This window comes from Caretta caretta, chromosome 4 (genome assembly GCF_965140235.1).
Source record: "Caretta caretta isolate rCarCar2 chromosome 4, rCarCar1.hap1, whole genome shotgun sequence".
Lineage (NCBI taxonomy): Eukaryota > Metazoa > Chordata > Testudines > Cheloniidae > Caretta > Caretta caretta.
In genome coordinates, this window is record NC_134209.1 from 39,556,066 (window position 1) to 39,574,952 (window position 18,887).

General features: G+C 41.1%; 1 protein-coding gene across 3 annotated transcripts in view; it reads right to left on the minus strand.

The window, feature by feature from the left end:
• MANBA (mannosidase beta) overlaps positions 1-18,887 on the minus strand; it is a 75,977-nt gene that overhangs the window by 27,902 nt on the left and 29,188 nt on the right. For all 3 annotated transcript variants that reach the window (XM_048846629.2, XM_048846630.2, XM_048846627.2), the window contains exons 6-9: positions 16,369-16,544; positions 12,510-12,620; positions 4,639-4,790; positions 2,739-2,856 (exon numbers count right to left, since the gene is read on the minus strand). In XM_048846629.2, coding sequence (XP_048702586.1) covers positions 2,739-2,856; positions 4,639-4,790; positions 12,510-12,620; positions 16,369-16,544 — 557 coding nt within the window. The remainder of the gene's footprint in view (positions 1-2,738; positions 2,857-4,638; positions 4,791-12,509; positions 12,621-16,368; positions 16,545-18,887) is intronic.

An 18,887-nucleotide genomic window follows, 5' to 3' on the forward strand; every position in this document is an offset into this window, starting at 1 on the left:
TAACAGCAAAAATGAAAATGAACCAATATCAATTACACATTGATTGAATTCATCACTTGTAATTTCATAGTCTCCTGATCCAAATAAGCTGTTTCATTCATGTCTCAAAAAAAGGAATTCCAAAAAAACTGAACATATTTCGGTCCAATGAGTCAGATATCCATTTCAACCTGTTTTCCTTTTAAAGTTTCCATGATTTTGAGATTCCTAATAGATCCTGTATTTTCATTTTCAGGTTACTAAGGGAAAGACCTACTGAAGAATGTTGTCACAGAAACATCGCTGCTGGAAAAGCCTTGCTCCCTACATGGTGTCTCACCTTTCCAGACAAGATGCCAGGCAGAAAGAGGAGAGCCAGCTAAGCACTTCCAGCAGTGAGAGGATGCCCTTCCGTGAATGATTCAGTGGGTCTTTCCTAAAAGATCTGAAAACAATTTTTAAAAAATCCATTAATAAATGCAAAATCACAGAAGCTTTACAACGGAAAAAAGTGCAAAAATCAGTGCACAATCATGCCTAATAAAAAAAATACAAACCTGTGCAGGCTCCATTGGAGACTGTGTAGAGACAAACACCCTTTATAAAGGCATGTCTCAAAAGTATCTAAGATGGTATTTAGCATACTAGCTCCAGTGAATTGTTACTTCCTTTTTCCTTGAGATATTATCCCATTACATGACTTGACTTTGAATCATTTTCCAACTCTTTATAAGATAGCAAGAGAGGCAAGTTAAGTAGAAGATTCATATTCATCAATATTAAAAAATTTCTTGGTTTATTTTCAGAGAAGCCTCTCTTTAAAATCAAAGTTCAATTTTTTCAGAATGATGACCTAATTTTAGGTACTTACATCAATATTTAGGTTACTAAATAAGGCCAGTGAGTTCTGCCTGGGCACGGAGCTAAATGGCCTATTTAGGTTAGAGTACCTACAAATCAAAGAGAACTGTAGGAGCTCAGAAGCACTGAAAATCAGAGCCCTTGTTTAGGTGACCAAAATAGATTTAGGTGCCCAGTTTTAGGCACCAAGTTCTAATAATTTGGACTCAGTGTAAGGAATATCTAAGAATTTTCTCTCTTGTACAGGCAAATCTCAGAGAGAATGTTTACGAAGGGACATATACACAAACAGAGGGAAGAAGACCCTGTCATATACAATGCTAATGTAATGTTTCTCTTGCGAAAATCTTACTGTTCCATTTTCCCGTGTGTTATGCTGAATGGTAGATGTAGGCACACTTCTCAAGATTCTAATAACAAACACAACTCAAGCTTCACTCACATACTCGGTTTCATCAAAAACCACTGATGTGTATTTACAGTCTTGTAAGTTGGAGCTATGGACCTAGTTTCACCGTAGTGTTTGCACCAGGTTTTCCCACTACAGTCACGTTTAAACTGACTTACAGCTTTCCCCAAAATATTCCTTTTGGGCTGAAATTTTCCATGCTTGGTCTCAGGCCAAAGTTGAAAGTTTTTGGAAAGCCTGAATTAAATCTCTTCAGCTGTTTTGAGATTAAGAGGATTTTTTTTTTTTTTTTTTTTACAGAAATACATTTTTTTTTTTTTTTTTTAACAGAAGAGAAAGCGCAACTACCTTAATAGTTGATGGGATTATTCAAAAATAGCTGGAACTATAAGCAGGGTAGTTAATTCTGATTGTGCAGGCCGTGCTCACACTGTTGAGAACTTATTCATGTACTCCCACAGGTTTCAGCAGTGCTACTCTCACATGAGTAAGTAATCAGAATGAGTAAAAGGTCCCACAATCTCCACGCGGAACAAAAAAAAGCCAAAGTAAGCCACATTTGAGGGGGGGAAAGTTATAAATATTTAAAATCGTGTGTTTGTGTAGCCCACTGTTTCATGTATGTGACAAGTCATCCTTTGTACCCAATCCACAGAGGATTCTATTTGATACAGGTTCTTATACGGCACTCATCACTGTAGTATCTGAGCGTCTTCCAGCAGTTCATCAATCAACATGACTAACGCCTGTCATGTGTAGTTCTTATCTTCTCTTCTGGAGAAAGAATTGCATGAGCATTGCAGTACTTTGTTTTGGTTAGGTGTTGTTTGGGGAGTTTTGTGACAGCTCTGAGCACCCTTCACCACAGGCTCATGCTCAAGTGGTTCATGCTTTCAGCTGTGGAGGTCTTAAATTCAATTCCTGCTAACGGGCAAGGTGACAGTTGTTAACTTTGCAACTGTGCTGTTATACACATTTCTGGTGCACAACAACAGCAGTAATATTCTGTACATGGCCTAAGGTAGGATAACTGTACCTATAAGCAGACACTTACTGCCCATGGCCTATGACCTTCCCCTCTTTTTTTTCCTCTCCAGTTTTCTTTAAACAAAACAAACAAACAAGAGAAACTAAAGAACAACATGCAAGATAAATTTAATGTTAAGGTCGAGATGTTAGAGTGCACCTGTGCAGACATGCACATGCAAAAGGAAATTCAAACGTTAACAGGTTAAGTTTTTAACTTTTGGGTACTCAACTTGTGAGACCTTAAAGGACCCTGATTTTCAGAGCACCTGTCCTATGAAAATGAGGCCCCTATATTGTTTCAAGGTGAATATCCAGAAATCATTAGTTCCTTTTGAAAATTTAGCCCAGATTACTGTACCACTATTAACTCAGCTGCCTTGCTTACACACCAGTATTTTCTATTTGTTATTTTCTTGTCAATTTGGAATACAGGAGCTGAGTTGTCTTGTTTATTTTTTACCATTATTCCTAGTTCATCGCAGATATCATAGAATTCATCTTGCTCATATACTCCTCCTCCCCATACACGAAGTGCATTCATGTTAGCATCAACTGTGGACTGCAAGATGAGCTTTAACCTGTTCAATACAAAGAGAATTAAATCAGGAGAGCTAACAGTTATATGGAATTACACCCTCCCTAAACTAGATAGCCAGGAGAAACCTACACAGGCTCTTATCCTTTTTCTTAAATATATATATATATCCAATTTATGTATATCATTAGCTGACAGGCCAAGACTAGTCACTTTGACAGAAAGACTATTCTGACACCCTAGAAATCTGTATAAATGTTCACTTCACTCCCAAAGCTAAATTCTTGCAAATAAAAGGGCTCAATCCTGCTACCAAACCAGTGGGATTACTCATGGTAGTAAGTACTACACTCAGTAACAAGTGTTTGCAGGACTGGGTCTTAAGGTTCTATCCCAGAAAGAGTCAAACACCCTGTCATAAATATAAAGGGAAGGGTAAACACCTTTAAATCCATCCTGGCCAGAGGAAAAACCCTTTCACCTGTAAAGGGTTAAGAAGCTAGGATAACTTCGCTGGCACCTGAGCAAAATGACCAATGAGGAGACAAGATACTTTTAAAAGCTGGGGGGAGGGAGAAACAAAGGGTCTGTCTGTCTGTGTGATGCTTTTGCCAGGAACAGAACAGGAATGGAGTCATAGAACTTAGTAAATAATCTAGCTAGATATGCATTAGATTATGATTTCTTTAAATGGCTGAAGAAATAAGCGGTGCTGAATGGAATGGATATTCCTGTTTTTGCGTCTTTATGTAACTTAAGGTTTTGCCTAGAGGGATTCTCTATGTTTTGAGTCTAATTACCCTGTAAGGTATTTACCATCCTGATTTTACAGAGGTGATTCTTTTTACTTTTCTTCTATTAAAATTCTTTTAAGAAACTGAATGCTTTTTTTATTGTTCTTAAGATCCAAGGGTTTGGGTCTGTGGTCACCTATGCAAATTGGTGAGGATTTTTACCAAACCTTCCTCAGGAAGGGGGGTGCAAGGTTTTGGTGAGGATTTTTGGGGGAAAGATGATTCCAAACAACTCTTTCCCAGTAACCGGTTAAACGTTTGGTGGTGGCAGTGAAAGTCCAAGGGCAAAGGGTAAAATAGTTTGTACCTTGGGGAAGTTTTAACCTAAGCTGGTAAAAGTAAGCTTAGGAGGTTTTCATGCAGGTCCCCACATCTGTACCCTAGAGTTCAGAGTGGGGAAGGAACCTTGACACACCCTTAAAAAATGTTTTATTAAAAAAAATAATTAAACACTATATTTATCCAAGTAGCTCCTTTGATTTGTTATCTTCTTTTCCCTTTAGATTTTACCTTGTTTTATATACATATTACCTTGAATTTTAATAATTTCCAACCATTTCTGAAACATATCTCGGAGTCTTTTTTCTCTCATATATTCGCATGTTGAGAAAGAGTGAAAAAACTAACAGATGCATTACAGCACCCTGAATGACATTTATAAATCATGTTGGGCCTAATTCTACCAACCTCGTCACTCTGAGTAGACACCTTACCCTACAAGTAGCCCCACTCCTAACTAACTGAGGGTAGCAGAATCAGGCTCTGAGGATTACCAATACCACCCAGGCTCCCTGAACTCATCCATCAACAACATCAGAACACTACCTTTGTGCAAGAGCCAAATCTCTTCCCCTTTATTGACCTGATTTCTACTCCCCTTTCTCGCACTGAATAGAACTCTCCACTGAAGATAGTTCCACTGTTGATGTCAATGGGACTGCTCACAGAGTGAGTGCTATTCATCATGAATAAGGAGGGGCAGAATCTGGCTCTTAGTACTCAATATCTAAAGAATATTTATTATGACTTACATATCAGAGGAAACTCTGTCTTGGAAAGAATCTGCTGGAATCCAATTGGATCCCTTAATGAAGATGGGGAGTCCGTTGATCCTGAAGTAGAAACTCAGGCCTCGTGAACCAGGTATAGGCTCCTCAACCAATTCCACTGTTCGAAAATAAGCCTGTGGAGAATTGAAACTTGTGCATTTTTAAAGCAGTCACATGCTTTATATGAAAAATATCTGAAAAATATAAAGAAAGCAATCTAAAAACCTAACCTTCAGGAATTGTCCGTTACATCTTTCGTTTGTTAGTACACTATCAAGCTATTTCTAAAATAGGTAAAGTATAACAGTACAGGTCTTTCAAATGAAACCATTGTGCACGTTTTGCTAAACCATCTATGCACAATATCAACTTCCTTTCATTTTAACAGGAGCTTGAAACAGAAAATTGCCTAAAGTTTCTGGCTTATTGAGAGAGAGAGAGCGTGCGCGCATATGTGTGCAAACTGCTCATGCTGCAGCAGACGTGCATATGGCCTGTTTGAGATCAGTGAGAGAAATCCAGAGGCTGCATTAGATTAAACATTAACTGTATTTTACCCACACTTCCTCTTCTTATGGAAGGAGACTGCAGGAGCCTAGCTGTGGAATTCTTTGCCAGACAAGATGATACTACGCCCAAGCCTGACCACTCAGATCAAAATGTGAGACCCATCTTTTTACTAAAGCCAGCTCCCCCAGTAAGGACATCTTTCCCATGCAACTATCCAAAGGAGAGGGGAGCTCCTTTGAACAGCTTAGTTTTATTTGAATAGGTGCAGTTCAGCACTAAGATACCATGGTGACCAGCTCAGACATACAACAGCTAGATTAGATAAAGCTACAGGCAAGGCTGTTCCTGACTGCGGTCATGTAGAATTACTCATCAAGCAGAGGCCCACACATCCATTAGAGCGCCCCTTTTATCCTGACATCTGGTAGATCTGTGCTTGTGGATAGAGCATTACAAACTATGCAAGCTTTTTTAATCCTTTTCCTGTAAGTGGAAGAACAGGATTAGAGAACGCTGGACTGTTTTGGGGACTGTTTATTTGGGCTAAGTAAATGCACTGTGCTGAAGAATATTTCGTTTGCACTAACAACTGTACAGTAAAGACTTCTGGGGCAATATGGAAATGAGCAGTTACATAGTTATGTTGCCAGACGCTGAGAATGGGCGACAGGGTATGGATCACTTGATGATTACCTGTTCTGTTCATTCCCTCTGTGGCACCTGGCATTGTGTCAGAAGACACAATCCTGGGCTAGATGGACCTTTTGCCGGACCCAATACGGCCATTCTTATGTTCTTAGCTATGTGACTGAATGAAGAGGTCAGAGGTGTCTCCCTACCCACAGTAGGAACAGTTGGGAGACAGCTGCCATTTTAGGTTCCTCTTCAGCTGCAGAATGTTACCGCATGAGACTGTCTCTCTTTCAGGAAGATTTTATTCTTGTTATTTCTTTGTTGTTTTCCTTACTCTGATACAAGTCATCTAGATTAAAAAGAATATATCCCCGTTGGCTCTTTGTGCATGTAACACAAGTATCACTACAGGTGTTTCTTCCTACTGCTCAGTATAGGAGACAGAGAATTATGAAATTAATTCAAATGAAGTGAGGGAAAAGTAACTGAGGAACTGCATCCAACAAAACCAAAACATTGAGTCTATGTCAGAACTTGGGGATTTCCTAGTTCTCGGGGCCTAACCTTAAATTACTAAACTGCACCTCCATCAAGGTTAAATTATTATTTGCTGTAACAATTTCAAGATATCAAACGCTAGAAATGTATTGGACGTATGTCGGGTTGAGTATGTATACTAGGAATGTAGCAGCAGGGGTCAACTTAACACAAATAAATACAACTGATACTTACCAACTGGGGTAAACATTTTAATTCCACAAATCAAGCACAGGCTGGAGTTCAAAAGGCCACTGACAATGCCCACAGTTTATTTTGTGAAATACTTTAATCTTAGCAATCATACAAATACTGAAGGGGGGGGGGGGCACAACAGTATTTCATATGGCAAGAAAAGAAACAACACGCACTTTGCGCTCCTTGGTTCCTATTTGGTGCTCAAGTCAAGTTGTGCAATGATTAAATTTTATCCTCATGCAGACAATGTGTATGACAAACCAAACTTGTGGTCACAGATCATCTGTCACATATTGACCCCTCCTATGTCAAGCTAACGACCAAAACGTACACAAGGAAAAATAGAAGCGGAAGCCTGACCCAAATATTACAGTATGGGGCAGAATCCTAAACGACTGTTTCATAGGTATACAAATAGTAAGCTCTTTGGGGCAGGGAAAGTCTTTGTTGTGTTTGTACAGCACCTAGCATACTCCTGCTCCATGACTGGAGCTCCTGTACGCTACAGCAACACAAATAATAGACAATAGTAACTATAATACTGTACAGAAGCAGCTGTGGATTAAGGCTAAATGGGGCTCAGATCCAGTACGACCAAAGAGTCCCCAATTACACAAAGGTCTCTCCACACCAAACCAACTTGTTCATGGCACTCTTGACTCCCTACTGCCATTGCGCCTAAGTCTCCAGGATGGATCCTAACACACTCCGTGGCAGGCTCCTACCTCATGGATCCTTGAATCCAAACTTTAAGAGTCCATGGGTTTCCCACAAGCCCAGGGTCCAGATCCACAGTTTCTGCCTTAATCCACCTCTGTACAGAAGGCCAAGTTCACCACTGGCTGAACTAAATGTCAGCCCCATATCTTCATGGTTTTTGGGGAAGGTCATCTGTCTCTGTGACTCATGAACCCCTCAATGCCAACTGGCCAAGAAGGTTAAAGAATAACCTGATATGTATATTTTGGTTCCCCTAAGAACGTCATATGAGATCTTAAGCCAGGATCACACTGGTCATTAATATAATTGCGAAATGTATGGACAGATATTATGTAAAGAGTTAAGTATGTATACTGACAATGCATCCGATGAAGTGAGCTGTAGCTCATGAAAGCTTATGCTCAAATAAATTGGTTAGTCTCTACGGTGCCACTAGTACTCCTTTTCCTTTTGACAATGTGTTGTAATGTCTGTATCAAGGCAGAGTTGGCAAACAGGTTTTCTGTCAGACAAGAGATGTTTTTTCACCTGTCTCTCTGTTGGTATTTAAATTAAGCATTGTAAGTCAACACAATGGCTGCACATCTACATACCAAATCAACAGAGGGATGTGAAATCAAAAGGGAAGAAGCAGGAAAAAACAAGCAAGGAGAGCAGGCAGGGGAGGGTTACTGTCCATGAGGACAGACAATTAACTTGGATAGAAGTAGAAGGCAAGGAGGCACCCCTTTATCCTAGGAAGTAAACAGGCAGTGCATTTACATTCATGAAAACGAGATCTTAATCCAAGCCTTGGTTGAAACACTGCAGAAGACATTTGAGGTGATATAAACTTATTTAGAATGGAGGTTAGCTAGTTAAAGTTTAGTCTGTTGTAATTTTGTTTCATATGTGACCCTTTTGTTTCCATTATCCTTACTCACTCTCTCTCAAATCTTGAATCTTTGATAATAAATGTATGATTATCACCACTATATATCTCAGTGCTGTGGTATTAAACAAGGTGCTGATCCTGAGTTAGTATGTATACTGTTTCCTTGGGAACAACAGACCTGGTATTTCTGTGAGTGCTCAATGGAAAAGGGGTTGGACTCTACAGGAGAACACTTCAAAGGGGCTCAAGGGCTGGGATACACCTATTGTTAACTTTCAAGGGAAAGTAAGGGTTGGCATTGCCCGGAGGAGATTGTTTGGGTGGCTAAGACAGGTGGTGTCAAGAAGCTGACACCCAGATAAGCACAAGTAAGTCCGCTTCTCAGTGGAGGTAAGGGGGTAACAAGATGACTCAAAGTCCTTGGCCGCTTGAGAACTACCACAGTCTCTCTCTCTGGCTCTCCTTTTATGAGGAACTTAGCCTTAGGACTGACACATTCTACCCATTCCTGGAATTTGTTGTTTCCCACATCTATGCTTCCTGAATATAAAATGATAAACAAAAGTTTCTCTCACACAACTGAGCAGCTTGCATCACCATCAAAATCAATCAGTGACCAGACTATGGGACAAGCTAAAGACTTTTGAGTCTTTGTCAAGCAAATCAGATCAGCTGGAGGAACCAAAAAAGTCAGAATATGCTGATGTTCTGTTTTTGTGGAATAGATTTGGGCATTTAGAGGTGGGAAAGATACAATGGAAGAAGAAGAAGCAGCCCAGAGCTGAAAATCAGGAGAGAGAGCTAGAGCTAGGATACCTAAATAAATGAGCACAAGATACTAGAATACTATGATGATGCATGCGGTGTAACTGCCAAGATGGATTAGACAGTCAGACAGGAAAGATCTGTTGGAGTGATGCTAAAAATCTGGTGGTTAAAAAAACCCAAATATTAAAAACAGCAGCAGGATAGAGATAAAAAGCTCCGATAATGAGGCAGAAATGAGTGCAAGGAGGGAAAGAGAAAGATCTCAGAAAACAAATACACAGAAGGGAGGGCAAGAGGTCTCAGTAAGACTAAAGAGAGAATTAAAGAGGCAAGAAGTTGTTTGATGGAGCCATGGGAGGGGAGAAAGAGGCTATGGATAACCAACAGAGCTGGACAGAGGCACTCCCACATTCCAGAAAACACTTAGTCTTTATGCTGGCTTTTGGCTAGGATTTTATTCTGCAATCTTCTGAGAAACAAGTTCCAACCCAAACAATTTAAATTATAGAAAAGGAAAAATAAGACTCTGAGCCTGGTTCTTGGCCATGTTTTCAGTTGTTTATGCCATACTTGCAGCCTAAAGAGGCTGGAAAGCAGACAGATCCTATCATCCAGGAATTCCTCTGCCTCAGAGGGGTTCTCTCCTCAGAGCAGGATTCATGTGATGACCCTATGCTGCCCTCAGTGAAGGGGCAGGACAGAGGCAGGAAAGGTATATCAAAGGAGGGAGAAGGAGGCTGTAGGATGCCACCGAACAGCCTTGGAGGTTGCACTAACTTACTTTGGGAGTTGCACCAGCCCTAACACAGGGGAGCTGCAAAGGTGGTGTAACGTTACTCCGAATGTGTGTATGTCTCTCTCCCTGCCCAAGTCAGGTGGATGTGCAATAAGTACAGAAAAGTCATTTCTAAATACGTTAGCTTAATTTCACTTACAAGCGCAGCAATGGAATGAAACTAGAAACTTCACTACGATTTTTAGAAATATATCCGTCCCTGTTAGTATCTCCAGAACCACTCTTGAGTCTCTGGATGAATGTTGCCACTATTCTACTCCTTCCCAGCAGAAATCCCAGCTTGCTGGCACAAGAGCAAATCCTCCTGGGATGCGCTAGAATGGGAAGAGATTATATGGAGCCTTTCCTCCTTGTGCAGCTGCAGGGCAGGATTTTACAGAGTGCCAGGGAGGAAGACCAGCTACTTTGTGAGCCAGTACAATATGGCCCAATGTGGGGGCTGCCTGCTGGCTAGGGGCCATAGCCTATAGGCCACACCTCAGCAGGTATTCTGAGGTGCATTTTGCTTCTTAAAAAGGAGCAACAATGTCCCATGTACTGCAGTCAATCCCAGTGACCATTCTGCCACGCATCAACATGGGGGCTCCTGAAGCACCTGCCCAATAGGAATCACCTTGCTTCCCCAATACTATGTGGCTTGGTCACAAGATTATACAGATGTTATTTCCTACACCACGGTTTTCTAAGCCTAAAATCACTTTCCAAAACTCCATGCTGAGTTTATCTTGTTGAACATAAAAAACCCCAAACCTACATTTTGAACTATACTGAAAACATTGATCATGAATTATCTTCATCACTCTGAACACAAATTTTGGGCCCAATCCTGTTAACACTTAGCAGGACTGATCATGATGGAAGTTAACTACAACGAGAAGTGACTTCAACAGGGCATCTTGTTGGATCATATTAAAGAAGTTCTGTATTAAAATCACAAATGAGTTTGATTCCCCATAGTTTAAATTCCAGGGTATTTCTAATTAAGAGGTCTCTTGGTTTTTGATACTGTTTCTCTCCCTCTATGCGTGAAACTTGTAAGCTGCTAATTGTGTTGGTACATTCTAAGACAGAGTCTGTTCTCAAAGCAATTCTTTGTAACAACTACTCACACAGAGAGAGACTCAAAGCAATACTCTGTAACAACAGAAACAACACCCAGAGACTCCCCACCCTTTTGTTGTAGTCATCTCGCTTTGTTAACAATTGTGATTAAAATAGAGATAGAGGATGTATGTGGATGGATGCTTGGTGTGGATAATAAATGAATGATCAGGGAGGTGCCAGCCTAAGAATCCAGTGTCCATCGGCCGAAGAAGGCATCAAGTGGAAATAACCAGAGGACCCCCGGAAGGCAGACTGGAACCACCCAACAGCCTCAAGAATGGGAGAACCAAAGAACAAAATAACATCTGGCAGCACAGAGCCGTCAGGAATGTGCCATCTGCTGATTGATTCAGCAACAGCATGATGAAGCAATTCTCATAGACTGGCATAGGAAGAAATTCCTATAAAAAATGGACTCTAGAAAGTGAGAACTTTGGGGTCTGATTCTGCAAACCAACTTCCAGGAGCATCAGATGAGCATCTGACAAGGCCCTGCTCCCTCCTCATGTCCAGGCCACCTGGCCAGTGGCTTGGCATGAGCAACTCTAAGGCTGGTAACTAGGATAACAACCTTGCAGAACCTGTGTGCGTGTGTTTGTATGAATGAATGTGTGAATAAATATGAAATTGAATGGAAAGTTATAGCTATAACTAACTGCTTACTATGATTCTTTCTGTATTCACAATAAATGTGGCACTTTGCCTTTTCCCCTTTAATAAGATCCTGCTGGTTTTTATTTTATTGGTATAACAATCTCACAGCAGTAAGTACTACAATGAACAGCATTTGCAGGAGAATAGCTTCTGGACTAACTTTCAGTGGTGCAAAACACATAAGTATCATCTAGCAAATGTACAGATTTATTTAGTAGTTTCCTTATGTTCATAGCATGTAGGACCCAGTCTAATTTTGTCTGAATTTTTGAATAGGTTGAAGATTTGTGAGTGGTTCTTTAATGCCCCAAATCTTCTGAACATCCTAGTAAGTAATGAAAAAGCTTTCTTCTACAAACAGGTACTTTACAGAATCTATTACATTGGGTAAAATAAAGTACCTAATTGCTACTTAGACATTCAAATTTGAGATACTGCTTTCCTCTGAAAGCTGGGAAGCATAAAGTTGTGGGTTTTCAATATGTTCGGTGTGCTCTAGTAATTGAAGTTACTTCAGATTTGTGCCTCACAACACATCCCAAAAGTTTTATACATTGAAATTCCAAATAAACTTCTCTTTTTAAAAACAAATTAAATATAATCATATACAAGTTTTTTTTCAATGTGTGTTACCAAACCATCAATGGTAAATTTCATGTTCATTACATAATATAATTTATTACACCTGAAGATGACAAACAAAATCCCACAATGCTTAAACAAAGAGCTTTTTGTTTGGTTGGTTGTTTTTTCCCCCCTAAGTTTGAGAATTTTAAAAAACAAAAATAACACCTTTTCTTTTTTAAATTTCAAATTAGTTTGCAAGTTGTCCCCTAGCCAGACTGGAAGTGCAGGTTTTGCACATGTGAAAGCTGACAGCATGTTAGTTACCTTATATCTAGGGCTACAGAAAATCCTGTTTCTAAATAATGGTCTTGGGTAAAAAATGACAACCCAGCAGAACATTTTCTAATACTGCTTGAGAGCTACTGGGTTATTCAGTGATGCTTCCTAACATTAACTTCCTACATGCCATATAAATCGAGAGGATTTATGTACCTTCGAAAATTTCTCAATCTTGTATCTTGCCCCCATGTTGAAAGTTGTAGTCATGTCATATCCAGTTTGGTTTCCATGGCCACTAGGCCACCAAGTCTGCACTGTAGCACTCTTAAGGAGGAAGGAAACAAAAACAAAAAAACAATTAGAAGCTAAGGTCAGAACAACTTGTGTGAAGTTAGGCATGTGTCTCACAGTAACAACTGTGCATCCAGTAGGAGATTTTCAAACACATAAATGGCAGTTGGGCCCCAAGGTGGAAGGGGATAAAATGGGATCCAGCCAGGGCCACCCCTCCCCACAGCACCAGAACTGTACAGCCCCCCCACCAACACATGGCCTTGGGGGGAAAAGTGCAGAGGAGCCAGTCAGAGACTCCAGCTGGTCAGAGCAGAAGCAGCCAGAGCAGCGACTTCCGGAGAGTCAAAGAATTTTGCGGTTTGGACTGGACTTTCTCTGCTCTGGGCTGATCAGCTGTTTGCTTCAACCCTCACCCTCTCCCTCCCTCATTCTCGCTTCATACCTGCTTGTGTGTTCTACCCCATCCCTCACTCTGTATCTGTCTGGACTATTTGAGTTGTAAGCTCTTCAGTGCAGGGACTGTCTCCTACTCTGTGTTTGTACAGCAACTAGCACAATGGGGCCCCATTCTTGGCTGGCCCTCAGGCACTATTGTAATAAACATTATTAATAAATAAAATAACAATATAATAATAAACAATAATGATAATACCCACTGAATGGGAATAGGAGTTAGGCGCCTAATTGCTGTTTGTACCGTTGAAAACCTCCTCTCTCATCTATTGTGTGTGAAACTAAATATTTACCTGCAGCCACCTCTTCAAGTATCATCCTGGTCATATGTTGGTTGCACTCACTGGGTCAGTTAAATTGAGCTTTTAAATAAAAGAAGAGGATCCATCCCCTTCTCAGGCTTCAGGCCTTTGACTCTTTCCTCCATATTATTAGTTTTTATTGATTTAATTTCTGGAAACAAAAAAAGTAACTTCCCCCCTGTGATTTAGTATCATCTTGTTTTCCCAATAGAGATGGAACAAGGTTAACAGCATCCATTTCATATAGTTATATCTTCATGCCAACTGCATACTATAGCTGCCCAGTTCTATAACTTTCTATGAGCAGCATTCACCAGTTCAGTTCACATATTGGGGAAAGAAAGCAGTAATATGTGCACCACACAAACAAAGAATATGTCAATGCAAGAAGTGCCAGGATCTTTTTGCATAAAACGAGGCCAAAGAGCACCTCAGTAATATGATTTGCTGTAGCCATACCCAGACATAATAAGTTATAGCCACTTATTTCAGCTTCCATGATCTGGAATTATATTAAGCAACAGTGTCTGAGTACTAAGCGGGAAATTCAAAGGATAAAAACTGAAGCATAAAAATTGGATCATGCATCATCAAATATGGAGTGGCTTTAGAAAGCTAGACACAAATGGAGCTTTCTTATTGGTTGGTAATGATGTCATACCCATATCCATCTATAAGCAGAGAAGCAAGCAATTTCAGAACAGCAAGAAACACTGTGCAGTGAATTTCAGGGTGATTATTGTACATCTCAGGTTGTTACAGTCCACTTGAGCAGTCTCGGCCCTAGATCATCATCTGATGTGAGCTCTCATTGGACTAGAAATTCATTTCTTGCCAGGCCTTGCTGTTTGTCACACCATGCAAATCTGTTGCACAGAGTATGGGCTCAGTCTGGCTCACAGATACTTAACAGCACCTTGCTGTGTCTCTTGTAAAATCAGCTGCTGTGAATTCATGCAGCAAAAGCCCTTTATTTACAAAGAATAACAACACAGTTGCTTCTGCTCTGAGGGCACCATTTCCTCACAAACTACTCTCAGGCTCATGGTTGTATTTTGTTAACCAATTTCTTCCCCGGGGCAGGGGAGGAGGGAATGCACCAAAGCACAAAATCATGTTCAGTTTCATATCACACTGTATGTATTACTGCAGACTAGAAAGGCTTGCTAAAGGCTAATGTTTTTTTTAAACAAAACCCTCTGGCCTGGATATTTGTACTTCTTCATGTAACCTTCTGCCAGCGGTCAATAACAGTCTCTTTTTTAAAATAATTAAGACATCTGAATCAACCTTGGCCACACACACCACTCTCCACTCCCAGATTCACCTTAATAGGTGTTTCTTCTCCATGCACACAACACATGGGAGTCCTTCGGAATATAAACCAAATACCTTTTAACAGGGAAAAAAAATCTACAAATTTAAATTACACAGCAAAATTAAATTAACAAAGCCAGAAAAATGTATGAAGGGTATGGCAGAGCCCCCATAGTCTCAGAGGTTAACAACTGGGTTTGTCAGGAGTCCAGGATTCTTGTTCTCAGCAGAGTCCACACCCACAAATCCAATTAGACTCAGTGGTGGTCAAATGGGAGGAGGCTCCCCTCAGCTTATTTGCCCCGTTCCAAAGAAGTCAGCATCACCAGCTCCTGCTCTGGTCAGCTATTGCCAGACCCTGGTTCTGGTCTGCTGCTGTCCAGTTCAGTTCTGTAGAGGCACCTCCATTAGGTCCAGATCTCAGGGCAGGAAAGAACCACGACTCCATTTTGCTCTTCCTGGGCTCATTGCCCCATACAAGCCCGTTACTTCTCAGCATAGGCTGACCTTTTTCTCTCTAATAATTTCATAACTACATTTACAGGACAAATTTAATAGAATTCCTAAAAACATAAGCACAAAAAACGCTATGGAACTACATGGAAATGAAATCAGTGAAATCACTGTAAATTAACCCTGCCAGTAGCTAGCCTTTCACCCACTGCGAGGTGGGGGATGGGAGAAGTGTCGGAGAGAGGGAGCTTCTGTTCATTCTAACTCTAGGGCTTATACCTATTCGTCCATTTTCAGTTGTGTTTCTCCTCTCCCAAGGAATGCTTCATCTCTCTGACACTCCATGTGCCTTTAAGGATCCCTCAACTCAAGGGACTAAATTCAGAACTAGTGAAAGAGGTGCAACTTCACTAATTTTGCACCCTCCTCCCGGCTAGCCAAATTCTATACATGACTTGTTTGCCCTTAGTTACCCAAAGGTATCTTACTGGTTGTATGAGGAATGCTTTTCCCTCCTCCTCCTCTAAGGGCCAAACATATTGCATCCTGACTATGACAGGTACCTATCTGTCCAGAAAACAATGGTCTGGGACAGGAAATAGTGCTATCATATAAAGAAAAGGAGTACTTGTGGCACGCACACAAAACCTTATGCTCAAATAAATTGGTTAGTCTCTAAGGTGCCACAAGTACTCCCTTTCTTTTTGCGAATACAGACTAACACGGCTGCTACTCTGAAACCTGCTGTCATATAGAATCACAGAACTGCCATACTGGAGTAGACCTGAGATCCATGTAGTCCAGTATCCTGTCTGACAGTGGTCAGTACCAGATGCTTCAGAGGAAGGTGAAAGAAACCCACAGTAGGAAGATGTGGGATAATCTACACAATCTGTACCAACATCAAAAATGGGTTTGAGGATTAACACCAGCACAACGATTTCCAGGCCAACAAAAGCAAAAGATGATGTCACCGCTCTCTTTGTCTCTCACTTAGTAGGAGTGAAATGCCACATACCCCATCCGCACTGCTCTCTGGTGTCCTAATTGTGAGAAGTTGTGAGAAGGTCAGTTGTGAGAAGGTCAGAGAGCTGTTTCCCTGCTCTGAGAGGCGTCAGGCAGAGTCAATACAGCAGAGATGAGGAAAGTGAATGGGAAAATTAAAACTGTGCTGGAGACATCTTGCATTTTCCTTCAAGCAACTGGAAGGAAACATTTTGTTACTTGGGACTGTTCAGGATTCACCCCCTCACCTTATTGATGTTTACGAGCAGCACAATTCTGCCTTCTCCAGGAGGAAGTTCTGTAGTATACGTTTGCTGTGTTTGCAACTTAGGAATGTTCACTGTCACGAGACCAACAACTGGCTTTGAGCTGACAACATCAAAAACAGACTCTATTTCGAGACTCCACTGCTGAGCACTCTTCACTAAGCAAAGAAAAAAAAATGTATTTATTTGTATTTCTTTACATACTAATTCACATGTCCCTAGTCTTATTAAAGATACAATTACACACATACACACACACAAAAGAAATGCAACAATTTTGTTTTTAAGTTTGCTTTTGAACAGGACCTACGCTTCACTGTTTAGTGTATTTGACACCAGTGTTTACGTTTGCTCATTCAGACGAGGACTATGCACAGTGTAATGGAAATTCGTAACTCATTTTTCCCCCCATTCCTAAACCACATACAACCTTTGAAAGTTCTGTACAACACAGAGCATGAACCTCTCATTCTTTATCATTAAGAAGGGACTTTTCCCACTCAACTTCCAGTCATTATGTTTGCTTTGTCAGTATTCATATGAGCACAGGTCTCTTTGAGAAAGGTCACAATCACAAGGCAACACAATCACTTTTGTCTATTGAACAAAAACAGTATTAATAATAAATAAGCCAAATTCATCCACCATTAATGTTGCCAACTTTCTAATTTTTGAAAACCAGACACTACACCGCTCCCAGTTCTGCCTCTTCACCCCCAAAGCCATGCCCCTGCTCTGCCTCTTCCCTCGAGGCCACTGATCTCCCTTTCCTCCTTGCTCGATCCTCTCCACCTCCCTCCCTCAGCTGTGATCCCCCTGCTCTGGGGCTACAGCCCTGACGTGGAGTTTGCCCACCCATGAGACGCCGGTAGGTGATGGCCCTGGCTGAGCAGGGGCTGGTGCAGGTTGATGACCTGCCACCCGACCCCCGCACGCAGCACCCAGACTTTTGGTGTCTGGTACATATGACCAGACACTGTACAGGTCCCCCATCGACCGGACTTTCTGGTAGACAACCAGATACCTGGCAACCCTACCCCCCACGTTAATGGATAAAATGAACTGAGTTATGCTGGGGATGAATTGGGCCCACTATGTCTAAACCGGATGGATCCATATGTTTCTCTTTTGTCACTGAAGCGTGCTAGAGGAAACATGCTAATGACTTGTCTGCGATCTCTCTGCACTTATGCCAAAGTGTTCTCTTGCTTAAGGAATAATTCAGTAACAAGGTAATCTGGTGAAAGGGGTATCTCCAACTAATGTTTGCTGAAACTTCCTATTAATGTGTTAACTTTGGGTAATTAAACTATAACCAAAAGCTGGCCAAACCTTTACTTTGCATAAAACAGCTAACTATGCTTCCTGGGGGTAGGGTTCTCAAGTTTAACCCATGAACATCTATGCAGCCCCTTTGGAATCCTGTTAAGGAAGTCTATCTGACTGCCTGTGGTTAATTATTCCCCCACTTCCTCACAGGGGTCATCCCTCTTGGAGTGGGTATGGGGCAGCAGAGTCTGGTAATGGCAGATGGAGGTACCCGGTAGTGTTCCTGTAGTAGTCTCAGCTGTGGCAATGTATTTCTTACCCTTCTTCTTGTAACAAAGATATTGGCAAAACACAGCTGAATACTGTGCATGCACAAAGGCAAACCAAAACAGGAGAGACTTAGTATATTTTTTTTTATTATTATTATTATTTACAAGGACATTTGCACTGGTCTAACCAATTTTCCTGCTTGTGTTTCTTCCACTGGTCATTCTGCCCGTGGAATAATATAATAATGCAAGAACCACTGAAGAAACAGGACTATAAAACCCCCTTGTTTAATCTCCATTGTTAACTGTCAATTTCCTCTCTGTGTGTATTATATATCTACTTCCTTCTGATAGTTAAGTTGTAGTATCTCCATTTTGATTTGGGATAAAAGAGAAAGTAGTTTCCCTCAAAACAAAATTCATCCCTGGTATAACTTCACTGGCTTAAGAGAATTCACTGGGATGAATTTGGCCCAAAGCTGACATCACCCCTGCACAGAGGGCATGATTTCCAGAAGGGCTGAGCACCCAAAAATTCACATTGAAGTCAATGAGAGCTGTGGGTGGGGAAAGTCAAGGTTAGAGACACTACATAAAAGGTCAAAACCATCAGCTTTCCCCCAGATGCACTTTTTCCCCTCCCTTCCCCTGCCGTAAGAGGCCAAGTCCATTCCTGAACTCCAGGCATTAGATGGCAAAAAATGGGAACAAGGGCTCCTTAGAGATCCAGTGGTCAGGAGGCTATGACTCAACAATCTGGCAAGCAACACAAGTGATTGTGCTGTTTCAACACAGCACAAGTTGCTAATTCATTGCTTTTTCTTCCAAATTTCAGTCTCTTAATTTTAATGAGCTCGGTCTCCAGGTTGGACTCCGAAAGCTCTGTCTGCTGAATGAGAGGGCCCTCCTGCCTTATCCAACAACCCATCCCCCGGCTGCCAGCAGGTGGAGTTGTGAGGATGT